Source organism: Syngnathus floridae, chromosome 7, assembly GCF_059516105.1.
Source record: "Syngnathus floridae isolate MCC-2025c chromosome 7, RoL_Sflo_1.0, whole genome shotgun sequence".
Lineage (NCBI taxonomy): Eukaryota > Metazoa > Chordata > Actinopteri > Syngnathiformes > Syngnathidae > Syngnathus > Syngnathus floridae.
In genome coordinates this window covers 13,477,965-13,505,890 of record NC_142419.1, presented here as the reverse complement: position 1 = coordinate 13,505,890, position 27,926 = coordinate 13,477,965, and the positions used below count along the sequence as shown (strand labels likewise).

Genomic DNA, 27,926 nt, shown 5'->3' with positions numbered 1-27,926 from the left:
TGTTGGAGTTTTCCCCATCTCCCGGCGGAAGTGGTTGGTGGTGGAAGTTAGGAATTGCGGCGGCTAGCATGCTAGCAGGCTAGGGCGTTGCTAGCAGCACACTGGCAATTTTTTTTCTCTGCGTTCCTTCAACTTTTTAGTATTATACAAATGACGCCGAGCATTGTGAGAAAAGGTCGTGATCGTCCCTGAAAGTTTTAACACCTTTTCGGTTTGTTGGATTTTTTTTTTTACGACAAGTCGCTGGCAGGAGACTGCTCGTTACTTTCTGTCCCGTTAGCTTGACCACTTTAGCCTAGCCTGCTTTTCCATCCACGGGAATTGTGCTAAGAGACGACTGAGCGACTCCGTTCTGGAAACATGGAGTCAAGGAGCGTCGAGCGGTGCTAATACATACACAGACCACTCGGATTCTCTTATTGCCTCGCGGAGATACTTTTTCGAAAGCCGGGGGACGCAAAAAAAGACTACTGGACACTCGTGCAATATTTTTCTCCACTCTTTTTTAGATTCGGACTTGGTTTATTTGCAGTGGAAACAAGAGCACACGACGCAAAGTTTTTTTTTTTCTCTCATCCCAATAGAGCGCATCTGTTTTGTTAGCTGAGAGCTACCAAGACTAAACTCTGCTTTCCTTTGAGGATTTCCACACAAGATCATTGACAAACAATTTTTTTCGTTTTGCCCCTTTGATTTCAACATTACGGTATCGAACGACTCTTCTTGGTAACGACGAAATCGGGCAAGAGATAGCAAACCGCATAGTGCCGACTGGAGGAATCTGCCGGATCTCACGGGGACGTTCAGTCCCTTATTCAAGCCGAGCAGGGGAGGTGGCAGACGGACTGCATCGCCACGGTGTCCGTAAGATTGGATTACCCAAAAAACTGGGATGTGAATTCGAGTTTTACCCGCATGCAATTCGGGCCAGCGGTGTTATATATGACCAGAGGAAGGATATAATCTCTTTACTGATTCATTTTTAGGGTCTGCACCATTTTAATCCGTCTTGCTTGGACTACCCCCCATACATTGAGGATATCTGCCATCTGCATCTCTTGTTTGCATCTTTTTTTATATTTATTTTTTGAAACACCAAGGCTATCCTTTCACGAATGCCAGAGAAGGACGCTCAAGCAAGTCGCCACATCACACTCTGGAAAATGTTAATCGGATATAATTTGCTGCAAATCTAGAACCGGAAGCCCAATGAGTGACACACAGTCCAGCTTCACTGACAGGTACAGTATAAACACCAATTATATATTCTGCTATAGTATGAAAAGCACAATCTCTTCATTTACAATGGCCAGGCTCTGATTTATTAGGATTACATTTCATTATTAAATCTTTATTACCTGTGCGGCATCTGACAACTCCCCAAAGTGCCACACAAGTATAAAGAAAGCTTCACATTAATACTCAACAAAGCTAGCTTTAGGTTCTTATTTCATTGTTGTTTACTCAGCCATATTGCACCGACGAGTCAGGAAGAGTCACTTTTGGCGTACTGCTGCTATATTGTAATAAATTCCTTTTCCGATTTTATGATTATCACACCTTTCTTCTACTGTCACTTCAACCCTTCAAGAGTGTCATCGTCATCCCAAAGAAAAGGTGAAAGGTCGTCATGGGCTTTTATTTCTGAACGAGCCGAATCTCCACAATAATGTAACGCTGGCTAAAATGGAGTTCAGTGAGGTGTGCTGACTGGTCTGAATTCTATTTGGTGTTTTGATCTTCCTTGGAGACGCTTTGATTTCGCCGACGTAGCTCACCGATAAGACGTTGGTGCATTCCGAGTCGATCGCTCCGTTGTCGCAGTGTGCTGACTAATAACTGTGCCATGCAATCTAATTAACAAGGAGCTACATCCGATCTTGATGGAAACCCTGCTGATGTTTGCTCGGTTAATGGAGTTCCAACCCAGCAAAGTGTTCTTAAGAGACTCTGCTTGGCTAGGTAACATCGCTAAGCCTTCAACGCTTACCTTCTCCTGCACCCATTAAAACGATCTTTGGATTTAGTCGCAACCTCCTAATCATCTTATTGGAGCGATCAGTCAAGAGAGCTTGGACACCAACAGCAAATAAATCGCACCACTTAAATGTTTCTTGTTCTCTCTTTAATCCATTAGGATACTCTCGGACGCATTACATGAGGTTAATTCCTGCGTGGTTTTCTTCGTAGCAATTTATTCCCTCTTTTGCGTTTTGACCTGCTCCCTACCTGAGTCCCACATACCTGTGAGGAAAGCAAGCCAACTCCCTGGAATGTGCTTACTTAGTCAGGACGGAAGCAAGCACCAGTTGTAGCGTTAAGAGTTTGAAGCTCCGTTATACTTGCTAACCATCCCCCCCTTTGGAACGATGACAGCGATGGTTAGCACCCACTTTTCGCTGGTTTTTTTTAGTCGTGCTACCACAACACTGGCCCTAATGAACCTACTGGAGCGCAGTTGCTACAATCGTTCCCGTGTGAAGAACGTGTTTTGGAGATGTCAACCGCTATTTTCCTACTTTTAGAAAGAGAGCGCAAACCGCAGGTTTACAATATTTATGTCGTGTGAGTTAAAGATAACCCGACATCAGTAATGGATGTTTAGTGTTTTCTCCTCTGTGTTTAGTTCAAATTGAATATTTAATCGTGTTTCAATTCAGGTCGATTGTGGCACCATGATATGTTTTTGCTGCGTCGGCCAGGAGTGTGAATGTAACATCTATCGAGGACTGCGGGTCAGTTTTGTGAGCTACTGGTTCTTTGTCACAAAGTTCTGCTGATCTCCACGCTTTTTCTCCTACCCCGCCCCACCGGCCTGCCCTGAGGCCCTCCCGGAAAGTGGTGCTGGTGACATCACTAAAAATAAACAATAGCATTCAGTGGGAGCAGGCTAGCTTTAGTCTGTATGCTCCTCATAGATTCGTGGATCTAGGTCAGGTACATGTGAGGAATATCAGGGCAAGATTGTTTTGCGGATAGGTGGTAGTATTGATGATTTGTGTGAGAAACTGAGCTGTTTATATTTTTTTTGTTATGACTACAGACACTCATCCTACTTGTGACAATTTCAAATTGACCACCGAGCAAGTTCTCATTGGTCGGGAATGTCGTCAACATTGCTGACTCGTGAATCATTTGTGTCTCCCGCCTTCCTAAATGTTGCCCATTTTCAATTTTTTTAAAAGTGTTTTATTATTATCGCATTTGTCGATGTTGCCGGGCAAACTATATTTGGATTATTTGGGTAGAATGGCTCAGCAAACCATACATTGTGTTTTATGATTCGTGAAGAGCAATAATGAAAAATAATCCTCCACTTTGGCCTCCATGTCCTTCTTTTATAGATTCGGCAAAATACCTGTCCAATTCACTGCATTGTCTCATAATTGCATTTTATGGTTGTCATAAACGCAAACTCAATTTAGATCGCTATCATTCTGCCATGGTAGCATTTCATTCAAGGGCACTTTTACATTGTTAAGCAAAACCAAAGTGGAAGAATATTGAAAAGGAGACAGAAGACGGGGGGAAAAAAAATAACAACAATGCCCATAGATGCTAGACAGTGGGTGGAGTTTTTTTAGCCGGTGCTTTTATGTGCTATAGCATTATGATCCTGATGCTTGCGGACACTGTCTAGGGTCCTGCCCCCTTAAGCCAGGCGAAGGGAGCTTGAGGGCCACACATTACTCTCACTCCACTAAAGACACGATCCTTACAACTGAGAAAAAAAAAAAGAGGACAAGGAAAGAAAATGTTTTGTAGCTGTGAATGAGGCCAGCGGCATTGGGAATTATTTGGGAATTCATCTGAAAAGTCCTGCTATGTGATAAAAGTATGGAACAGTCTTGATGATACCAAAATGTTTTTTTTATGGACAGTATTTTGTAAATATAGGTTATGATTTGCAGTAGACTCTAATCTTGCCGTTTCAGTGCTGTCCTATACTGGATAATTTTGATTTATGGTTGGCATGTTGGGACTCCTTTTCCAGTCCATTTTTAGCTTCCACCACAGCATAAAAACTCCGATTCACTAATGTGTGCTTTGCTAAAATGCTAGGACTGGGAATGGGAGCGGGAAATCCTCCTACACAAGTTTGAAAGGGATCTCAGTTGGTTCTGACCATATTTGATAGTCAATACCTGGATTCCCTGGGTAACAGAGGAAATTATATTTTAAGGGATCCAGCAAGGGTCTGTCATTGGTCCAGTGTTTTTTTTTTTTTTTTTTGTGCTTCACTACCATATGCCAATAATTTTAGCTCTGCTGCGTGGCTACTTTATTATTGCTATATCACTGCACAGATATTCGAAACTCCATTTTTTTGCAGTTTCCGTAGTTTGAAGCACATCCTCACTTTTGTGGTTTGCGCTAACAAGATGGCTGGGAACCGAGAAGAGCGAGTATAGAAAAGCGCAGTCAGGGGGATTTTTTTATTTTTTTTTCCAAAGCTTGTTTGGTTTCTGGAGAAATAAAAAAGCAGAACTTGTTTTTGAATACAGTCGAGATATTTTATTTCAAGGCCAAATCATCCAGTTCTTGTACGACATAAATCATTTTGTTCCTCGTGGTATAAAATGTGTTTGAGAGTCTCTGCGGTTGGCTTTCACTTTTCAAGAAGAGGCAGTTCAGTACTTTGTGACGACTCTCTCCCTCTGGATGAGATACACCATCCCAAACATCTCTTTGCCAGCAGAACTTAATGCGCAGAGGGAAACGGAGCAGCAAACCTCCCACTGCACTGCGATTAACCTTGCACTGTTGCTTTTTGCTGATTCAGGGCTAAGCAGCCACTTTAAAACGCTGCTGCACTTTGTCAAAGAGCATCAGGACTAGGACACAGGTTCCACCACGGACTCGGATCCAGCCCGTATCGAGTTTTTCTCCACCTGTAATTTTCCCATAGCCAATCCCCGCAACTAGAAATACAAATTCAAATCTTTGTAAAGTTGACATTTTAAAATTTAGTATTAAATGTTTTTGCACTGATGTGACAAATAAATAAAAACACATTTCAAGCAAAAGTAAGACGAACCGACTTAGTGCTCCTCGAGCTTTTGTTCACATGCCTCGTCATGCCAGGAACTTTTTCCGACTGATCAGAGAAGTCCTCCGGTGTTCACGTTAAACAGCGTAACCCGTTGGACTACCTCCTTTCCTTTCTCAGTCCCAGAGGACAGGAGACAGCATAGCGTGAAGAAATGTCTATCCCCCGGCCTTCATGTCAGGAATCCTGATGAGGTTTATTGGGGCAGAAAGGGCAGCGTTTTCCCCCTGGAGGCTTTAGCTTGAGCTCCAGAACTATTACTTCTGTTTCTTCCTACGCCAACAACAATTGCGTTCTCACCTCCCCCCCTTTCGCCTCTCTGTCTGGTTCAAACGCTTTCTTTAAATCTGTGCCCCAGTTAACACATCGATACCTTGAGGGCTCCGCTAAGGTCACAGTCTGTTTGAAATTCGACATGGCGACAATACCGAATGGAACGCAAGTGCGTGGGTGTCAACGTCTCCTTTCTCCTTTGGAACGAAGGTGACCCGTTTTGTGTTGTGCGTGTGTTTGCGCACAATGACACTTTGTGACTCAGGTAGACAGATTAGATAACATCGGCGGCGCGCCGTCTCTTATTGACAAGCTGCAGTCGAGATAAAATCGGTCCCGCTGGCTGCGTTAGAAAATCTTTCCAATTTCCCAAGGTGCTCGATATGACTCAGCCGCCTTCACTCCCTCGGTTTCCAGTCTAATTTGCTGCTGCTGCTACGTGCGAGGTAATGTGGTCGTCTTTCTGGAATGGACCACTCCTCATTTTGATCTCCGCAGCCTCAAGGCAGCTTCCAATCCTTTGCAGACTTTAGGCAGGCCACGCCTCCTTCAGGTTTTAACACCACATGAGAATTGTTTTCATTCTTCGCAGGTAGGGTCGGCAAAAGTTAGATATGAGCAGGTTTTTTGCACATGGTCTTTCAAAACCTGAATATTGCCAATATAAACTTCTTGGAGTCCCGACATTGCGGAATTCTCCACACGTCGTCCCTGCGGCTGTGGCACTACCACCCAAAGTAGAAAATTGCTACGTCAACTTCAAGCACACCACCCCGCCCATCCTCCATATAGAACAGACGGAAAAAAAATCTGGAAAATAATGACTCTTCATTGGAGTGTAAAGAGGGCCAATGTTTCTCAACTTTGTTAGTTAACTTAAATGTTCAGCTTTAATCGTGTGTGTGCGTGCAGGATCCTTCCTGCAGGACTTCCCCTTGAATCCTCCCCCTGTTCATCTACTCTTTAATTATTCACCAATTTCCCTTCCTCTTCCTTTCGGGAGACTCTTTCACAAAAATAAGGCTGTTCGTCATCCCTCCCTCCCCTTTGCTGCTCACTCGGTCGGTCTCTCTCCCTCGCTGGTCGAGTCACGGTCTCCCTTTGCTGCCACTCTTGCTGAAGTTGGCCCAGCTCTGGCGCAGTTTTCCATCAAAACAGCAAACCTCAATGGAGCATTCAAGCCCGGGCCCGCTGCAGTACATCAGCACCCTCACCTCTCCACTCCCACCCTGCTCGCCCGCCCCACCCTTTTTCTCCCACATAACGCTTCCTGCACATTTTAATGGTTCGCTCTTTGAAGCTTGAGGAACAATTATATGCCTTGAGGAACTTTTTTTTTCTGGCTGATGAGTTCTATAAATAGTTCAATATGATTTGGGGGAAAAATTTCACGATAAAAACAAAAATGGTGGTAGGCTGATTGTGGTACTTAAAAATGATTTTATATTAATGTGAATATACATTGCATAATTTGAGAAGAGATGTCAAGAGGTCAGTTCTCCCAGACTTATCAGATAACAGGCAACTGGATCTAAAATCCAGTTTAATCAGATCTCGCCACTAAGTATGCGTCTTATCCTGTCCACGTTGTCATCCTGTTTCTTTCCCCTCGTGAGCTTCTCTGTTCTCATTACCGTGTCCATCGGAGTATTTAAGTCATTATGAGGAAACGTAACAAAGGAGCACTGTTGTCTGCCAGACAGACAATTGACTGTTAATGCGGAAGCGGTACAGTTCTCCTTTAGGATATGGCGAATATGGGAATTTTGCCCATAAGGTCTGTCCAGCTGGTTGGAAACCTCTCCGGTAAAGTTTCAGGCAGCTGTTTCCTAATCTCGCAATAAGCTAATGCGCCGAAGGATTCCTGGTGGATTTGGTATCAAATGAGAAGGACGGCTATTTGGTCGTAATGGTTCATTGTTCCCAATCAATCAATAACTATAATAATTGTTATATAAATTTATAATTTATATGATTAATTTCTAAAAATTGGCACCATGTGCCAAAATTGAGCAATGCAGTATTATTATTATTATTATTATTATTATTAATTTATAATTTATATTAATTTATAAAAATTGGCACCATGTGCCAGAATTGAGCAATGCAGTTTCATTATTATTATTTTCATCATACAGCATCAATAACTATAATAATTGTTATATTAATGTATAATTTATATTAATTTATAAAAATCGGCACCATGTGCTAAAATTGAGCAATGCAGTTTCATTATTATTATTATTATCATCATTATCATTATTCTTATTTTCATCATACAACAAGCTGTACTTGACTGTCTTGTTTTCATTAGCGCCCACATGAACCCAAGCTAGCCTGCTCGGTTTCGCCTTGTTCAGTCTGTGTTTATATGCCTGTTTTTTTCCGGGTCTCTCCAGTTTCGAGCTTTCATGGGAGTTGGTTCCTTAAATCTTTGGGATTTTTTTTTTTTTTTTTTTCTCGCTCTCTTGCTGAGTCCCTGGAACTTATTACAGACCGAGGCATTTTCATAAACGAGCCATTCAGATGCCCAGTCTGAATGGAACACACTGTCACCGGGAGAAAGAGAGTTAATAGTCACTCGTTAGTCGCGAGGCCTCCCCCGTTATGACGACTGAAATGTAAACTTACTCGCCCCCTCTGTTTTGTCCCATAATGGTACGTTCTTCAGCAGTTTAACAGTACGGGTAAAAGTAATATAATAATCAAAAGGAAACAAGGCTCTTTCTAAAAACAAATAATAAATCAGAAGTGTGGAGTTGGGATGTCACTCACACACACGCGAGCAATGAGTGATCTGCGAGTCGGAGGACATTTGACCTGGAAAACGCTTTAATCTGCCGCACAAGAACTCGCATGTTTGATCTGGATTATCATGTTTACCAGAGATGGGTCTCATGGACATGTATCTTGTTTTGCCCTCTTCCGTCTTTGCTTTAATCTCGATGAGGTCATCGTTCCGAGATATTAACATTGGCTCTTCTCTCTCTCTCTCTCTCTCTCTCTCCTCTCCTGCAGGTTTCCCAAGAAAGCAAACAGGTACGGAATCGTCTTTTTGCTGCAATACAGAAGTCTTCTGAGCTCAGACCAAACATGGCCTCCTCCACCCCCACCCTGCTGCTAACGCGCATGCACACACAGTGAGGGACAAAGGAGTCCCTCTTCTAAGTGCGGCCCATCACTGCCTTTCACTGCGAACAGAACAGTGGCCTTTCACATTTGGGGCCGGCATAGGCAGCGGCAACCATACATGGCCCGCCGAGGTCCGAGCCAGTGCGTGGCGGCCGTGGCCTTGCTTTTGGGAAAAGTCCTTTCTCCGGCCTTGCTCAGCAGAGCGCCTCCACATCCTCTCTGGCTGTCACATTATACACCGTGACACATTGGCTGTGACTCACACACGTTATTGTCAGTGCCAAAGTGAATAATTGCCGCTTCTGTGTGGCAAATGAATTCTCAGTTCCTCTCGCAAAAGCCCATCGAGCTTGCTGCGTATGCATTGCACGCAAGTTTTAATTAACTTTTCGTCAGTTACAAATATATCCCGCCACTTACACAAAGCAACCTCTGAGGGCCAACACAATTCATTACGGAATGCTAATTGTTTGAATTCCATAGTTGAATTGCCATAAAACGTTTTATTAAGTGTACTGGCAATTTGAACATATTGTGAAACAACCCCAAATGACTTCAATGATTGCAAGCACTTTAGGCTAGGCGCTAAGCTAACTTGCGCCGCACCCGCTATAAGCTGTGGCTAGCTTGCTAATCGCGAGCTAACGCTGTCCTGCCATGGTGCGAAGCTTTATTAGAGAACTTGCACAACTTTGTTTTCGTCTTTTGTTGTTATTAATTTTTTAGAAATTAAATAATCTTAGCTAAGTGACTTTATTTACGGTTTAGAAATACCTCCATTTTACTTTTTACTCTTCAGTTTGTATCTTGATAGACAGTGGACAGTATTCAACATTGACAAATTTGCATTTTCACAGAATTTTGGGGGTGAATTTATTTTTGTTTTTATTTTAGAACCAGCAGCATTCTCAGCAAAGACCACCCGCCGGACAAGAGACCTAAAAGTGACAAAACCTCGCTTTCCTCCAATGAGTTTGACCCGACAGGTAATGTTTAACTCGCAGGCAACCAACCTGTTTTTGTTCTGTTTTTCCTTTCCTCCTTAAATGTGCTCTGCACCTTTCCCCCCCACATCTCATCGCTTCATCTAACTGCCTTGTTTGTAACGGCGCACCCCGCCTCTTCTGCTCTGTGTTGTTACACAAAACACAGTCTAAAAAAAAAAAAAAGTGTGTGCCGATGACAGTTTGTGCAAGGCAGCTGAGATGCTGAAAGGATGTGTGTCCCCCTAATGGTTTTGTTGTCTTTGAAAACTTTGACCAGTGTGGTCTGATCTTTATCCTGCTTCTGTTCTGAATGTGTTTTGAAAATAGTCTGTCTCTTTCAAATCAATCAAATTTAGAATAGTTAGATGGTCACGTTTTAATTTCTTTATCTACGCGGCTGCCTGTCAGCCATTTTACTTGAGGGCGTGCAAATGTGGCGTCTTGTGTGTTTGGGTGGTCTTAATGCAGATTTCAAAAAGCCTTTCAACTGGCTACACACGTCAAAATGCTCTTTTAAGAAGAGTTTAAGAAGGTTTAAAAAAAAGAGATACAGTCCAACTCAAGCTTCTGTAATCGAACCGTCTAAAAAAAAAAATCCTGCACCTCATGATGGATTATATTAATGATACAACAGCACATGGAGAAATTGTTTTCTCTGGGAAGTTGGAGGTTGTCCGCCTGTGGGAGGTGCCACACACACATTAAGAGACACATTTTGGTCAGACAAATGGAAACACTGTTGCTACAATGAAGCAGAAATAGAAATGTTTGGATCGTCTAGTAGTGTGTCCACAGAGCACCGTGTAAAACCAAATCAGAAAGTACAACGCCAGGAACCCAAATCGAGTGTTTTATTATTCTTATTTTCTTTTTCCCCATGATCACTTTCCTCCCTCATGATTTTCTATTTGGTGTCTTTCCTTCCTTTTGTGTTGTTGGTTCGTGTTCTGTGTGTGCGTATGTGTGTGTGTGCGCGCCATGCTGTCTGCGTGGTTTGGGGGCTGTGAGCAGAAGCTCTGGTGGTGCAGAAGAGTGGCAGCAGCAGTGTGCTAGCAGAGGGGAAGCCTGAGTCCTGTGGTAAGGATACTCTTGCCGGGATGAGTGGTGTGACATCTGCACAACTTTTTTAACATCTAAACATGCTGGTGTGAGAATGCCTTAAGATGAAGACAGTGCTTTTTTTGTTTATTTTGCACTTAACGAGGAGAAAGTGCAAGACAAAGCTGGCGGTGCATTTTGAATCGATTTGATGAACAGTAAAAAAAATAAAAATACATTGCCTGTTAAATAGAAAATAAAAATAAAGCTTTTTTCAATTATTTCCATTCCCATGATTTTTTTTGCTAAGAAGAATTCTTTTTAAATCCCGACAAATCATTCGACCACATTTGATATATTTATAAGATTCCACAACTCCTCCTCCTTTTGTACGCTCTCAGTTTTAAATGTCAGTTCATCCTCTAGAGTCCTTTTTTTTTTTTATAGCGTTTCAGCAAAAGGGGTGCCAATAACAAATCAGTTAGGGCCTCTGAATAATGCATCATTGTAAATGGATTGGCCTGCTCATTGACCATGTCAGCACTCCCCACTTGTCAAGGTTTTTATAAAGCCTGACCTAATACACACAGTTAAGCGTGGAACTCAAGCGCAAGATCAACATCTCGAGGTAAATTCACACCAGCTCTTTAGCCCATATGGCTTAATCACTTTGACACCTCTGCTTTCACCTCGCTCCCTGCCCCCTCCTTTGCCCCCTTCTGTCTAGAGCTGTGTCACCCCCCCTCCTCCCCAAGCCTGAGGCTTTTTGCTTCCCCAAACCTCTCCACATCTATTAGCTCCCATTCCTTCCACAACCCCCCACAAGCCATATTGATCCATTCACCTCGCCGGTCGGTACGTCAATGGTTAGAAAATCTCAGCCGCAACAAGAAACTAGTTCAAAGGTCATACACGCTGGGGTCAATTTTAAGTAATATACTTTCCAAGATAACGAGGTATTTACTCAAAAATATCGGTCCTTTGGGAATTCTTGACATTGTCGTGTCAGCCCAGTCATTATCACTCAGACGTTAGATAAACGCTAATCTCCTCTCGCCACGCTAATGAAACCACGCGTTAAGAACCTGAGAAGAATCGTTTTCCCCCTTTAGGCTGTGAGAAAACAAGCAGCAATGTCTGGATCGCCAGATCGCTTTCAGACATCCTTCAAAACAAATGCACGGCCAAAAGGCATCCGTGTCCAAATACTAATAATGATCATTGGAAAATGTTTGAGCGGAGTTTTTGTGTAGGCGAGTTTAAACAATTTCCTGTGGTATCGCAAAGATATTGTGCAGCTGTTCTTTGCTATACACAGAACAGTTGACCTCCATGATCCAAAACAGTTCTGGTTGATTTTCATCTTGTATACATTATAAGATAACATAGAGAGAGAAAAAATGTCCTTTAAACATGATGAATGTGTGACATTTGATTCAGCTCATTTTCAAAACACGTACCACCCTTTCTGTGTCTCACTTGCAGGTCTGGTCCAGCGATGCGTCATCATCCAGAAAGACGAAAATGGCTTTGGGCTCACAGTCAGCGGTGACAATCCGGTGTTTGTGCAGCTCGTCAAAGAAGGTGACACAAGACTCGACGATTCTCATTATTTTGTTGCAATAACTGCCGCGGGGAAGTTGCCGCTGACGCACTTGAGGCACCATTGTGGCTGCCGATTGTTTATTTCCGGAGTCGGTCCATTTGAGCGGCATTATCAGGTGTCATCAATGCATGGGAGGACTTTGACGGGAAAATTGCTTATACTTATCAACACAAACAAAACTGAAGTATCGTTCGTTCCCGGGAAGCAAATCAATGAAGCTTCATTTGAGGCTTCATATGCTCCTCATAAGAAGTCAAAGACTTTCAGCTTGACAGGACTCACAAGTCTAATCTTTTGTTTGGGGTGGAGCTGTGAAACAGGTCCTTCATGAAACATAACCACGGTTGTAATACTCAAATAGCTGCTTTGAAATGTCAGGTAGTATTTTTCTCCAAAGTGTTCCGCCGAAACCAATTTGTTTTCCTTTTCTGTTTCTTTCACGCTCTGATCTCTGTGTGTTTCTCAGATGGTGCTGCAATGCGGGCAGGCGTTCAGACAGGAGACAGGATCATCAAGGTGTCGTGTTTATCTTCAACTACCCCCCTCCACCTCCTCCTCCGCATGAATCATATTGTTTTCTTGTCAAAGGTCTAAACAGGATCTAGGCTGCCACCTTGTGGCCATTCTTTCTTTTTCCTCAGCTGTGTGTTTGGTATGTCGGTGTGTTTCAGGTCAACGGAACCCTCGTAACACATTCGAACCACATTGAAGTGGTGAAGCTCATCAAATGTAAGTTCTTTTTAAATAAAATCTTGCCGTCGTGCTGGAATAGTATTGCTAATCTCTCCGCATTATTCTAGCGGGCTCCTATGTGGCCCTCACAGTACTGGGTCGCCCTCCGGGGCTCCCCCAGATCCCCCTGTCCGAAGCCGAGTCTGAAATGCTTGGCGTGACTATTTCCTCCCCAAACTCGCCTGCGACAGAACGCCCGTACAGCCCTCACGATCGGCTCTCCTCCACACCTCAATGGGTAATCATCTTATAAATTACCGAACGGGATTTAGGGATGAAAATGTTTTGGGGTGTTTGAACTATACGTCCCTTGCTGTCCAGGCGATGAAGGAAGAGTACGGCCGAAACCCCTCCCCCAAACTACTGAAAGACAACCAGGAAGCTAAGAAACACATTCCACAGCTGCAGGGTCAGCTCTTCAAGGCCACCGGCGCAACACAGGTAAGCCTGCTAACACGCAGGCAGGTATCGAGGGACGGGATCCCGAAGATCCCGGTGCGAGTCAGTGAAGAGCGTTTAGACTCCAGACATACATTAATCCTAATCTTATTTGAGGATTAGGCTTCAGAGGAAAGCCACTCTATTTTGCCCGTACCATCTTTATCTAGTTCCTCATGTAATCGCTAGGGGGTTGCCCTGAACGCATCGTAATTCCATGTTTAGAGTAGTGACGGCGCATACATAATTGTAAAGAAAAATTTCGGGTTGTTGTATTTTTGGTAGTATGTATTCTGTTGTGATGTATTTAATTTATCAGCAGCTAATTTTTCTGTGGATGTTTAGGAGGCTGCTCCAGGTGGAGATGCAGATGATGGTAGCATGTTTGAAACTGAGCACACTCATGCGGCGAGAGAGAAAAGTGCTGACTTGTCCTGGAGCAGCACACCTGTACGTTGGTCTCATTTTTTTTTTTTTTTTTTTTAAATGATGCAACATCTGTATTCCTCATCCTAATTTCAATACATCTTTATGTATGATTACTGTTTGGTTGATACGGAAATTTGAGGTTGATTGTAAATTGTTGTGCCTACAGATTTCTGGATTTGGACTCGTCTCTCCAGAGAGTTTTTGCCCGAGTCCAAAGAGCACACCCAGGAACAGCTTCAACTCCTGCCACTCCCCAGAAACAGAGGATGCCACTGATCTGGTACAAATCATCTCCACCCTTCTCCCGCTTCGGTGTTATTGTCGGACATTTTCGACTACAATATAATGTCCACCTGCACCGTTGTCAGAAGATTTTGAAACGGAAACCCTAAAATGTACAAATGTGTTGCCCGCAGGACTCTCTGTCTCCCACCACCGTCAGCAGTCCCTCCTCTCGTATCGTCTCGCATATCATTGGAGCTGAGGACGATTATTTTGATTCTGACCAAGAGCAGGTATATTGCAATATTGCCATTCATCAAATTTTTTTCTATTTTTACATCCTTGTCCATGGTTTTCTTTTGCAGACAAATGGCCAGTGTAACCGCTTTACCAGCATTGAGCAGCTCAAGTCTCGGCCCGCCCACCTCGCAGCCTTCATGCATCACGTCATATCTCAATTCGATCCGGCCCCGGTGGTACGACACTCAACGCCTTTTGTTTTGATTCCGTCTGAGCTCTTTGTTTGCGTTATTCATTCTTTGTCTCGTGTCCCCTTAGCTGTGCTACCTCTATGCTGACTTGTACAAGCAGACCAACTCCAAAGAGACCAGACGGATGTTCATGGACCTCCATACCTTCTTTATTGATCGGGGAGCAGTAAGCACTGACCTTCTTCTTTTTCATTATAGTGAACACAGCCAGAAAGATGATACAATTTAATTATCGCGGGTATTGAACAGTTGGCCTTTTCCTTTCAGCATTTGAAAGTGGCAGTTCCAGAATCCATTTCTGCTGATCTTGGTCAGTTTTTCTGCCTTTGCTTTTTTTTTTTTACGCTCAAATATAATCGGGCTCTATTTGTTCTTTAACGTTAAGTATTTGCGCTGGTTTTGCAGATCGACGGCGGACAGAGTTGATCCCAGAGGAAATAAACAGACAACACGTTCAAACACTACAAGATTCTTTACTCCCTGACATTCAGAAGAACCTTGAGGATTTCAGGTAGACTTGATTCTCATATCAATGTATTTTCCAGAGATGTTATTTTTTTTTAATCAATCACATCCACATCTCAACATTCCATGTTTGTACGTGTAGACAAAAACGCAGCATGGGCCTAACCGTTGCTGAAGTCGAGCTGGGCAGGCTGGACCAAGAACGTGGACGAGATCGTGTCACCCTCGAGCGCGAACGCTCTTATGCTGAAAACATCATAACCAAGATTGAGGACATTCTGTAAGTGAAACAAATCAACACGCCAGATTCGGTAATAAACATTCGTGTACAGTCAATGAGGCACTCAGAAATATTTGCCTTTGTAGGGTTACTGCTCAGACGACCGAAGAGGAGAAGTGGTAAGCTGATTTAAATGTATGAATGTTGCATTGCAGCACTCGTTTTGATTAGTTGTTATCGTTTTTCGAAATAAGACCAGACAAGCTAGATACAATATGCTCACATTAAATAATTAAAAAAATGAAACGATTGAAACGGCCCATTGCGCACCACCATATGTTGGAAGCATTTCCCAGATGGCATGCTGTGACATATGGTGCAGTATTGGCTCTTGATCTCATTGTTTTTCTATATCACAAGTTCCAGGGTAGGCTCGGTTCATTTTTATTTATTTTTTCCTCTCTTCCAGCACTACAATGCAGTATGTCATTTATACATACATGAAGCACCTTGGTGTGAGGGTCAAGGAACCTCGCAGTCTGGAGTCAAAACGGGTCCGGATCAATTTTCTTCCTAAAATTAAGGTATTGTCGCTAGCTATTTTTAACAGTGCCCCTTATTCTTCCATCCTGGCTTTTAATTTCATCTTTTGAATTCCTTATTCACAGAAAAGCATTAAGACAGAAAAGGATGGTGAAGAGAAGGTGAAGAAGCCGAGGTTTCCCAGTATCCTCGGACCTCAGCGTCGGCCCAGCCGCATTGAAGCAGCGTCGGGTGAGCTACTAAAAATCAGGAGTTCGCTTTTGAGGCATTTGGAGGTTCTGACCGTCCTTCTCTTTCCATAAAGTGGGCAAAGCCCTTGACGGTCGACCTAAGCCTCAGAAGCAAATGTCTCAGCCTAGTCTTCAGCCTAGCGAGCAAACGGATGCGGGGCGTTTAAGGGGTAGCCAATCCAGCGAGGGCCCCGAGCTCACACACCCCGCATCTGTCACCACCTCATCTCCAAACAGCACCACTTTCAGCTCCGATGGTAGCCGAGACACAGACTCAGGTAAGCTAGCCAACCAGTGAGTTTTGACTAGAAGAAGCGAGTGAGATTTTGTTCGTAACACAAGTCTTGACTTTCAGGTGGCACTCCAACTTCAGGCCCCAGCAGGCTGAGCGACGGGCTTCAGTCTGACCCCCTCGACGGGTTGCCATATCCTGCATCGCACTTTGACCTTTACAGCCTGGACCAACTCCAAGAGGAGGACAGAGAAACTGACAGGTGCCTGAACATTCACACGAACATCAATTAGCTTTTTTTACCATGAACACTCATATTTGCAGTTGATTTAAGGCGGGACGAATCACTTTATTGAACAAACAGTCAAAAATAAACTAAGCATTAAATAATTATATTCATACACAAGCTGCTAGGTTGCTGCTGCTTGATTACTCACTTCTGTGTTAATGTTGTAGAACCCACGAGGGAACACCAAGGGCCATCAGAAGGTGAGGTCATATTTCTTGGTGGTTTTAAATCAGAATCAAAATCGGAAGTGCAGCAGTGAATAATCCGATTTCTTTTCCCCGCAAGGCTCGAGGGAGTGGGTGCCACCGATGTCCAGAGCGAGGATGACCAGGGAACAGACTCGGAACATGACCCGCTTAACTGGCAGCAGCTTGTCGGACGTGAGGTTCTGGCGGGTCTCAGGCCTCTTGAAATCAAGAGACAGGAAGTTATCAACGGTGAGGGCATAGAATCATAAATACTGAATCTCTAGCTGAAACAAACTTCGAGAACTTTGGAGGATTAACATGACGGCCTTTTTTTTTTCCAGAGCTATTTTACACGGAACGTGCACACGTGGGAATGCTGAACGTTTTGGATCACATCTTCTACCAGAAGCTTTCAAAAGATGCTATCCTACCTCCTGCCGACATCAAAAACATCTTCACCAACTTGGAGGAGATTGTACAACTGCATGGTGCGCTTATACACACGCACACACTCGCATGTGCACACACTCCGACTTACTCGATTCTGCTTTTCAATCCAGTTTCCATTTCGGAGCAGATGGCAGCAGTGCGGAAGCGCAACGAGTCATTTGTCATTGATCAGATAGGAGATGACTTGCTCTCCTGGGTGAGTAAAGTTCTCAAGCTGGAATTGCATTTATGCCTTTATGTTACAGAAGCACTGATAGGGTGAAATTGCTTGACGGCAAAAGAAAACACGAGTGTTTGTTTTGATTACTCACATGAGGTCATTCTGACTGATTTGTACATGACTATTCAATTTCAAGCTTGTCTAAAAAATCCCTACGGGACATAAGTAGGCTAAACGCTCCATACCCGGGACCTCGTCTACATTTAAGCTGTCTCTGCCACAAGAACTTAAGCCTGGCTCCCTTCTGAGAGTGTGGTGGTTCAACACGGTCACCATGGCAACTGCCCCTGACCCACATTAACCCAGCCACTGTCTGTCTGTATTTGCCCCTTCGCGTCTTGGTGCGGGCGCCTAACAGTTCAGTGGTGGAGAGGAGGAGAAGATCAAACAGGCCGTGGGGACATTCTGCAGCAATCAGCCTTTTGCTCTGGAGATCATCAAGACCAAGCAGAAGAAAGATTCGCGCTTCATTTCGTTCATCCAGGTAATATGCGGACATGATTAGCCTTTCGTTTGCGTTCGGGGTGCTGAAATGAACCCGGTGTGCTTCTCAGGAGGCGCAAAGTAACCGATTGTGCCGGCGACTGCAGCTGAAGGACATTATTCCGGTCGAGATGCTGAGGTTCACCAAGTACCCCTTGCTGCTGGACAATATCTCCAAGTACACTGGTAAATCCCATGTGGCTTTCTCACTGGCACAATGATGTCACTGAAGAGCACATTCTTCTGCAAACCAATCACACTCATTATTTGGTGTCTCACACTGGGAAAGCACCAACGATAAAGTGCAACAATGTTTTATGCTGTTCTCTTGCCCAACTGTTTTATTTATACTGGCTCAATGGACGGAGGGAGTAGAAATTTACCAGAGTGGGCCTTAATTCATCACTAATGTCATATTGTTTTTCAGATGATGCAGTGGAGAAGGACAAAGTTAAGCAGGCAGCCGACTGCTGTCGAAAGATCCTCAATCATGTCAACCAGGCTGTAAAGGAAGCAGAAGACAAGCAGGTGTGTGTGTTTTCTGTCTGCTTCTGGCTCTTGCTTTAAGAAGTAAAAAAAAAAAAAAAAAACTTTTTCCCTCCCTACTACAGAGGTTAGAGGACTATCAGAGAAGACTGGACCTGTCATCTCTTAAGCAGACGGACAACCCAATGATCCTGGAGTTAAAGGTGAGCATTTTTTACCTTTAATTATTTAGGTGCTGCTGTTTTGGTTTGCTATTTTTGGGTGAACAATAGCATAAAAATAAGTAACTTATTTTCGTCAGAGAGAAAAATCGAGACGTCAATATGGGGAAGAACCTTTGATTTGATATGTTTTAAATGGATGACAGAACCAACTATTGAGAGATGGCATCTATTAAAATAGAGCCAATATTTGAAGAAATACTGTTCTAGCATAATGGGGATGATTATTTTTCTGGTGTAAATCGTTCTATCTGGTGCCCTATAAGCAAGTAGATTCTATAAAATAATAATTACCCTGTGATGTGTTATGTTCCTGTCAGAACCTTGACCTCACCAAGAAAACCATGGTGCACGAGGGGCCGCTGTCATGGAAAGTGAACAAGGACAAGACGATTGGTCAGACATCTAAAAATATAAAACCGTGACTGAAAACAGTTGTCGGCACGCACTGATGTTATCTGTTCGTGTCTTCGCAGAACTGTACACTCTCCTGTTGGAGGACATCCTGGTCCTTCTCCAGAAACAAGACGAGCGTCTCATCCTCAAGTGTCACAGCAAGAACCTGGCGGGCACCGCCGACACCAAACACATCTTCAGCCCCATCATCAAGCTCAGCACTGTGCTGGTGCGCTCCGTGGCTACAGGTTCGCTCGCAACCCGCCTCCTGCAATGTCATTGAATGCTTCTAGTAGATCCCTCAAGGTCACTTTTCTTCTTCTCTCCTGTCAGACAACAAGTCCTTCTTCGTGCTCTCCATGTCTGAGAACGGTGCACAGATCTACGAGCTGATGGCATCCACAGTTTCGGATCAGAGAACGTACGACACATTTTGCCAACATTGTAATATGTTTTAGCGCCACCTACAGGGCTGCAGTAGATTATTTACCTCAATTTAGAATCTGTTTTATTTCTTTAACAAATGAGTGATTTTTTATCTGTTTAACGCTAATGTGGGTTTTCTTTTCCACTCACCAGGTGGCAGAATTTGATCACTCAAAGAGCCGAAGCCATGAAGGTCAAACCCCACAGTGTCATACCTTTACCTCAGACAGAGTATGTCCATTCATCATCTCAAGACAGTGACTCCCCAACCTGTGATCTAAATGTCTCTTATTCGTTTGCCAGTGGAGAGCGAGATGGTGTGGAGATCATCACGGCTGGCGTCTCCAGACTGAGTAAAGATCCAGACCGCACATCCACCGGCAGCACTCAGTCCACAGGTGACTGGGCTCACACCTTTCTTCCACTGTATCAGTGTACTCCTTTGGATAAAGCTAATCACGGACTATCTTCTCAGATAAAGAGAGTAGTCCGGCTGTGAGGCGTGTGACTCCGAGCCCTCTCCCCGCAAACAATCCTTTTGAGGCGGGGAAGACGGAGGAAGAGGAGGATGGGGAGGAAGGTTTTGTGGACCCGGAGCTTTCGTACCGAGGGACTGAAGACGGCAGCGCAGACTCCTTTAATGTGTTTCCCTCGAGAGCAGATGAAGCACTTAAAACATGTGAGTACCTACCAAAACAAAAATCCTTTACCAATGTGGTACTGTAATTTACACTTTTGATTTGACAATATGCTTAGTAAGAATTCTAATAATAATAAAATGATTTCGTTCTTGGCAGTGTCAGCGCTGAAGCAGGTTTTGGTGACGCAGCTCATGTCGCAGGAAGCCGCAGAGCGGACCAAGCGCTCCACAGGAGCTCGTCTCCTCAGGACGACCTCGCTAAGGACGCCTGTAGAGAAACGCGTGATGGTCCACAATGGCTCGGAGAGGAACAACTCCCAGACCGAAGACCCCGCGCAAGACTTGGGCTCCGGTGACACGGGCTTCTTTGACTCACCCGAAGATTATGGTGAGCATCCTCGCTAAGCTAGTTAGCACTAGCTCCGGTGACTTCAAACTTCAGTTTTCGGCAGCAATTTGGCAGATAGTGAAATATTATATTATATATATATTTATTACAACTTCTAAAACGTTTCTGACTTATATTTGAACAAAAAATGAAGAAACATGCATCTAATATTCTGTACTGTCTGCAATGAAGCCTAATTGCACAGTCTTCTGTTTCATCATCACATTTAAGTGTAGTACAATACTGCCACCTGGTGGCTGAAACATGCACATCAGACACAATGTCCATTTAATTAATGTGTGAAATAATGACACAAACTTTAATTCATTACACTTTTTTTATATCACAAGTGTGGTCACAAATACAATATCTCAAGGGACCGCTGTATTTTGATTCTTTATCAGCAGGATTTTTAGTCCTGGAAGGATATGGCGGACAAGGGGAGAGCAGCACCGACGAGGACATGTCGCCCGCCGGGAAGCAGCTGAGCGCATCGCAAGGCTGCGCCGCCGACTCGGGCATCAATCTGAGGTTCTCCTCGGCGTCGCACGCCGGCAGCCTCTCATCTTTTAGCAGACAAGTCCTGTCTCACCTGCGCAACCTTCAGGCTAACCTCAACCATCTGAAGGTAACCATTCGTCACCGGCTAATGTCCATGTGCCCATCTCACCATTCATCTATTGTTCCAGGAGGTTGAAGCCAAGTATAATAATCTTCGTCAGAGGCAGGGGAAGTCAACCACACACTCGGATGGAAACAAAGGTATATTGGCTGTCTCACTGAGAACTTTGAGGACATTTTGAAAAACAATATTTATGGAAAAGTCACAAAAACTGAGTGATACAGAATTTGTCTCTTTGCTCATTGTGTCTTTCCCCAGATAAGAGATAGTGGACATCTCAGCTGCACCTTCTGCCTCAAGGGGGGGGGGGGGGCTAAGAGTGCTACCACCTTTGTGTGTGCGTGTCCTGGACATGGTGGACCTTCTATAAGCTTGTCCTCTCACTGCTAAGCCCCCCTGTCCGTTTTGTTGCTACACAAAGCAAGAGACTTAAAAGGGGCGCAGTCCGCCTCCTCATCAGCACAAGGCAATCACCCATATTTCCATCTTACAACCCCCCCTGCAAGAAAGAGAACTTATACCAAAATGTACAAAGAAATGTGGGTTTATATACAGAATATATTTATATATATACATAAAGATCTATGTATATATATATTTAGATACAGTATATGAAACAGCAAGCAAGAAAAGGAAAAAATTTAAGATAATGTATTAAGATTTTTTTTTTATCCCAAGATGTATTTATTTTCCTTTTGTTTGGTTCCTTTTTTTTTTTTTTTTTTTAAGTGTTTACTGCATTGCGTGCATGCTGTTGCTACTTTGGCTGCTTTCTTTCTTTCTTTCTTCTGTCACACAGGCTTGATGTGTGTGTTAGCAAGGCTCACCCCGCTTCCAGTGAAGTCCCACTGAGAGAGGCCCGTGTATAGAAAGAACTCCTTTCTGTGTTGTCTTTGAAACCGAGGACTTCACACGAACTAGAATGAAGAGTCGCCGGGGCTCTGATCTAGTCCTGTTGTCTTCTTCCTCCTCTTCCTCCCTTATGGATGTGCTCCTCTTCGCCCTCCCCCTTCCCTCCTTCCTTCCTTTCCTCTATACGTTCTTCCCGGTCATCCTGCCTGCAGGTTTCTTGTCTCTTCCTCGAGAAGGGCCCCACCACTCTTCCTAACCTGCCTGCTATCTGTCTCCTCTAATCCTGTCATGAAGTTCAACATGTACTGTACCACGCTCATGTTAGAAGGTTATGCATAACTTTAATAAATAAATGGTGCCCTGACCCATTCGAAAGAAAGCGACGTAGTGTTTACATTGTACATTTGGATCTCGTAGAACATCTGCGGGGAGTCAGTTCTGTTTTTATATTCGAGTACATGCATTATTTTTATTATAATTATTATAATGATTATTATTTTTTATAATTATCATTATTATTATTATTATTTAACCACAAATATGCCATTGTGCAATATTATATTATAAATTATATTATAAATATTATTTTTAATATATTCTATTTGAATGATCACTCCCCTGGACCCAAATGATTGTGCCAAAAAATGCATTGTTGGAGAAGTTGCCAACAGGTGGCACACTTTCTCTATTCAAATAAGATAGCGCTCTAAAAATCTGCACCATTTCGATTTTTAACTCTGTTTATTTCCCCAGGTAGTGTAAGATTGTGTATCTACCCAGATTATTTTTTTAACAAGTATTTGAAATGTATTAATGAATGCATCCCTGATATTACATTGCTCATAAATGAATGATTAAATAGTTTTGGAGCACGCCTGAAAGAAAAAAAATCAGAGTAACAGTTTCAAAAAATCCCCAAAACATCCAAACCAGAAATCCACAGCAAACATTTATTCAATCAATTTATTCCACCAGAACATTATTCCCATAAAACATCCCCAGATGGAAAAAGGGCTCTCCACCCCTGCTTCGGATGCTAATTGGATACATTTGCACAAATTGCCAGTGTTCACCTCATGGTGTAGTGGGATGTTGTTGCCATGGTGATTAATTCCAAGATAAGGATGCTTGACTAAATGACTTACCTGTGACAGTCAAGCAATCCTTTTCCCCTCAGCCTCGTGACAATATTGATGACTGCGCATATGTGCATGAATAACACCGTACATGTTTCCATTAACACATGCATGGCGCCGTCGAATAGATTGTGAATTTCTCATCAATATGTTAATGCGTCCACAAGTGTCTTATTGCCACCTTCATATTTATTGACTTGCTTACCTTCATGCTGCATCCACATATATATAATTGAATCATACTGCTGCTCCATGCAATATTTTTGACATTGTGTACCTTCCTCTATTTTTAATGTATTTCCCTCGTCAATTTGCATAGTCTCGCCATTTACATTTGATAAGAAAAGAACTCGGCGGATTTGTTTTAACCCTGTCTAATTACTACACAGCACTTTGATGGAGGAGTTAGTTAAAAAGCTCGAGGCGGTCCAGCTGGCAAAGCGCTCTAGCCTCTCCTCGCCTATTAACTCCGTAGCCTCTGTGGAGATATGTGACCCGGGAGCAGACCTGGGATTAACAGAGCGCACCTCCTCAGCGGCAATCGATGTTCTTTCTGGCAGGACCACCGCTAACAGGGAATACACTTGTGTCGCTGTCCCGACTGGGTTGCTACAAGTTGTAAACAATATGTCAAAATGGAATCAAATCTATGAGGTCTACAAAACAAAAGGGGCGAAGTAGTAAGGTCCATTAAAAAATGGTAAAAGGACTTTGGGATAAATCCAAACTTGTGTGTCCCATCGGGTTATTAAAAAGGCACATTGAGTCCGTACATCGTTTAATTTCATTGTGTGGGATTGTTTTACGAAAGCACGTCCAGAGAATGAACAGCCTTGCACAGTACGCTTATTATCCCATCCATAATTACAACACGCTGTCTTCTAATGAGTTCCTGATGCCCGACTGCTGCTTTGCTTTATGTTTAAAGCATGAGCATGAATTTTACATGAGCTCTGAAGCCGAACAGGTTTGTTTTATATTGACTGTATTTGTAAACAGTGAATTTGAAAAAAAAAGGCCTCCCATCTTCAGAGCGTCAAAGATGTTTGTGGTCATGGGTGAATCTCCTCAAGGAAACAGAATCTAATTTCCACTGACAAATTCATTTAGCGAGCGGATCCTTAAATAAATGTCAGGCTGGGCTGGAGAGCACGCCACAATCTAATCACACCTTGTTTCATATCCGGCCCGTTTTGTATTTCCATATACACACACAAAAAAAACCCCGACAAAACGCCATGTGAAGAAAAACACATTCCCTGAAAATATGATATTCCATATTAAAGGAGGCCTTCAGATAAGGTGGTAATGCATGCCTCCATGGAAGATGATGCGCCTATCCACAGGGACCAAACTCGGGTCAGGTGATTTAATCTGTCTGACAAGCTTCTGCAGAGTGCTGATCAATAATGCTCCGATGTTAATGTCAGACCCAAAGCGCAAATAAAGATAAGAGTGAGAAAAGAACAACAACAAAGCCTGAGCGGAATGGTAAACGGCTCTTTGTTAGTCGGGTCGACTCTCTGCTCTCTCTGCAGGACGGAGGCCCAAAGCGGCGCTTGGGAAGGGCTCCCCGCCGAATGCTTCCGTTCATCTGTCAGCGCCCTGCTGTCTTGGAAGAATGCAGCAGGTGCTGATTATTTGCAGGGAAGCATGAAGGTGAGACATCTCAACTTACTCTCAAGCAGTGGTAGAGCTAGAGGGGGGGACTGCGGGGTCACTGCCCCCTCCCTGTGAAATATGCTTGGACCTCCCCCAGGTGACGAGATAATTGACTTTGGGGTATTTTCCAGGATTTATTGTCCACATTTCTACCTGTACCCTATAGAAACATCTAATGAATCATTATCAGCAGTTTATGAAGAATTTTTGGGGTTTTGAAAAAAAAAAAAAAACATGTCTTGCAGAACCCCCAAAAGCCCCCCCCAAGAAAAAAATCCTAGCTCCGGCAGTGGTGCGTATTCCAGAAGAGATATGGCGAGGAATTAAAGCCGGTGTAGTAGTGAGTAATTATTATTTTTTATTATTTATTCATTATTTTACTTTTATTATTATCTTACAGCACTTTCAGTTGCATTTGTTGCTAAGGTGCCCATTTTTGTGACTTGTTTTCAAGCTCCTTAATGGCATTTTCAATGCAAACTGCACAAGCAACACTTTATTTATAAATAAAAAAAAAAAAAACAGCCTCTTTCCAACAGCATGTTTGCTTTAACAGCTAACCTAAAGAGACTTTCTTAATTCCCTCAGTGTCGATAGAGGTCACGCACTCAAAATCACCAGTGGTGATGAGGACGAAGAGTACAGATTGTAGACTTGCCTAAAGCGAGGGAGGCACTCGTTGTAATCGGTGCCATTTAACCCTCTAATCAAGTCCGGATTGGTGACTGGCAGCGTTAGTGGAATAAAAACAACACCGCATATAAGTGATTATTAAAATGTTCCCCTGCAGGCCTATGACTCCTTTTCAATTCTGAATGGAATTAAAGATGGTCTCAGGAGAGCCATGTACATCCCCACAAGTAGAAGGTCAGGTGGCCATCTTCACCGGAGATCGTTGATTGAGCTTGTGTGGACTTGAGCACTCCTGAGACGATTCTTGAGCGCATCGATTGACGTTCTGCTCTCTCTCACGTTAATGCTTGGATGCTCTCCGGTGTTTCGTTTCAGCAGTTAGATGAGCCGACTGAATTGATCCCCAAAAGAGTTTCTTTTATCCGTTTAAAAGAAAATCCTCTAACTTGAGATTTTTTTTTTGGAACGAGTCTTGCCATACACCATTTAAAAAAAAATCATTAGGGCAGCATGGTGATGAATCGAAGGTGCAAAATTCTTCACCTGATTCCTTGAATCGTCACTACTGAATATTTAGTAAATTGAAGCACTGTCTAAAAGTGACTCAAGATTCTGTCAAGATTTTTGACGTGTTTTTGCGTGCACGTGTCTATATGGTGCGACGGTATGATTTAGCAGCAATCATCCGTAAACACCGAGACATCATCATTGGCCATCTGTGCTGCTTTGCTGTGCATTTGGACGCAAACCAAGACAATAATGTGATTAATACGCTGCGTCACATTCTGACCCGCTTCACTTTCAAGCACCCACTGCATTACATTGATCATTTAATGTATCGAGAAACTTTCCAAAACTTTTCTCAGCCCTCTCATATCAGTGTTAATATTCAAACTGTGCATAATAAAATACTGCAGTGATATATATAATCGTCTTTTTACTCTTTTGTTTCATAAATCTACTGTGAAGCATTTTCGTGAAGGTTATTTGAGGACATCATAGGCTGTCAATACATCACCGCTTATAATGCAAATGAGGGAAATTCCTGTTCTGATTTGTCAGTGTTGTTTATTCCCACTCGGTATATATTGCCAGCGCCAGTCAATCAATATAGCAGCAAGGGACGGGCCTGACCATTCATGCCAATGTGTTCAGCATTGTGAGATGCGTCCTTTTGTATTGACATTTAGGCATTGGCAGCTTGATTTGCAATTCCCGAGCGGCCGAATCAGCCCTGTCAACGCACTGAGGTGCCAACACAGTTCATTTTGTGTCAGCTAAAACGGAAGTCCTCGAAAGTTTTACGCAAACCCTCAAATAAAGAAAAAAAAAATACTTGGGCCTCTAATTGCTTTGCCACTGTAACATTATGCATTTAAGTATCTGTAAAAAAAAAGGACTGATTCAAATTAAATGTATTTCTCATGAATGTTAAATAAAATTAATTAGTATTTAATTGATTAATTTGCCTACCACTCGAGAGAGCTTATACTTGTGCCACACTTTGGGAGTCACTGAGCTTAAACCGTTTAAGTGCTGTAATGGACATTTAACAGAATCAGTGCGTGATCGGATAATAATGCCTTTGTCCCTAGACATGGTAAAGCGGCATGTAATGCACTGTCGCAAGTAACTAAACAATTATTTGTGATCCCAAAGTGCCTTATGTTTAGTGTTTAGTGTGACAACAGCAAATGTGTTAGTAGACCTTGTCGGTGCAGATTGCATTGATTTGATTTGATCTTCTATTTCTTACAAGGAAAAGTAACTCTGTGTTTTCAAGGTTTTATTATACGTGAACAGAATATTTAGCACCATTATTGGTGCTTTGAGATTTTATTTATTATATGCGAACACCACCAAATTACATATTGGTGCTTTGAGATTTTTGTTTTGCAATAATATGTATGAGGCCCCGCCACTCTAAACACACTATTTTGATTAATATTGCATTTGTGGAATATGAATTAAGCATAAAAAAACCACACGTTGTTATCCTTCTATGCCCTCTATGAGCGAGGTTTTATCTGACAAGTAACTGGCTAGGAGTCATCTTTTTGAAAAAGGCGTAAATGCAACATTTATCGAGCACATTTTAACAATTTCTTTCCAGCTGCTGATTGCTTCTCCTGGGAACGGCGTGTACCAGGCCTGACCGCTTCTTCACGTTCGACCTTCTGCTACTCTTCTGACTTTCTCCACGCTCCATTAACGTCACATACGCACAGACTTTGAGCACGACCTCAAAATGGAACATCAAATGTGAGGTGTTAAACTGCAATGCAACACGGTGCAGAGCATTACTCCCACTCTGGAAAAATGACCGTGACAATATGCCTTGACATTCCCTTGCATATTTTTCCCACTTGGGGGCAGTAGATGCAACAGTGACATATGGCAATGGCAACTGGTTAGAAAACTGTTGCTTGGATGGACTCCATGTTAGATAAATCTTCTGTTTCCCAATCGCGTCAGAAGTTGACTTGTAATTTGTCATTTTTGTGCATGGGGGATCCCAGCAGCTTGCAAACGAGGGGTTACCAGCATGATGGGAGCCCTTTTAAAAAGGTCCACTTGTTCTAAAAATAGCCCTCCACTAAAATGCATCTAGCTTTTTTTTGTACTCTAAAAAAGAAAACAGAACCAGAACCAATTTTTGAATATAATTTTGCTTTGAACTATTTTTTATGACCAGTTGCGCCCCCTACTGGTCAATGTGTGTTCAAGCCAGAAGACTTAATTATATC

General features: G+C 43.0%; 1 protein-coding gene across 3 annotated transcripts; it reads left to right on the top strand.

The window, feature by feature from the left end:
- The first annotated feature begins 14 nt into the window (after positions 1-14).
- arhgef12a (Rho guanine nucleotide exchange factor 12a) lies at positions 15-22,127 on the top strand. Of its 3 annotated transcripts, none has more exons than XM_088380477.1 (40): positions 15-1,241; positions 8,342-8,362; positions 9,350-9,441; positions 10,453-10,518; positions 11,965-12,063; positions 12,552-12,601; positions 12,757-12,814; positions 12,886-13,055; positions 13,139-13,258; positions 13,601-13,705; positions 13,851-13,964; positions 14,101-14,199; positions 14,272-14,382; positions 14,465-14,563; positions 14,665-14,707; positions 14,803-14,908; positions 15,005-15,142; positions 15,229-15,261; positions 15,552-15,666; positions 15,751-15,856; positions 15,930-16,133; positions 16,211-16,349; positions 16,544-16,576; positions 16,662-16,813; positions 16,906-17,052; positions 17,125-17,210; positions 17,593-17,718; positions 17,789-17,903; positions 18,145-18,245; positions 18,329-18,406; positions 18,745-18,820; positions 18,901-19,068; positions 19,154-19,241; positions 19,400-19,477; positions 19,550-19,644; positions 19,722-19,925; positions 20,044-20,274; positions 20,682-20,902; positions 20,964-21,036; positions 21,155-22,127. In XM_088380477.1, exons 1-40 carry the CDS (start codon positions 1,210-1,212, stop codon positions 21,163-21,165), a joined length of 4,203 nt encoding a protein of 1,400 aa, XP_088236603.1. In that variant the 5' UTR covers positions 15-1,209; the 3' UTR covers positions 21,166-22,127. The 3 variants fall into 3 exon arrangements, with proteins under 3 accessions (XP_088236603.1, XP_088236602.1, XP_088236604.1); XM_088380476.1 differs by having other exon boundaries at positions 17-1,241; positions 20,679-20,902; XM_088380478.1 differs by lacking the exon at positions 10,453-10,518 and having other exon boundaries at positions 17-1,241; positions 20,679-20,902.
- The last annotated feature ends 5,799 nt before the right edge of the window (positions 22,128-27,926 follow it).

Excerpts from the sequence above, each read along its gene's own strand:
- arhgef12a (XM_088380476.1), top strand. The coding sequence starts at position 1,210 with ATGAGTGACACACAGTCCAGCTTCACTGACAG. Across the intron at positions 19,242-19,399 it reads ACAGTTTCGGATCAGAGAAC|GTGGCAGAATTTGATCACTC; the intron begins GTACGACACATT and ends TCCACTCACCAG. Across the intron at positions 20,903-20,963 it reads CTAACCTCAACCATCTGAAG|GAGGTTGAAGCCAAGTATAA; the intron begins GTAACCATTCGT and ends CTATTGTTCCAG.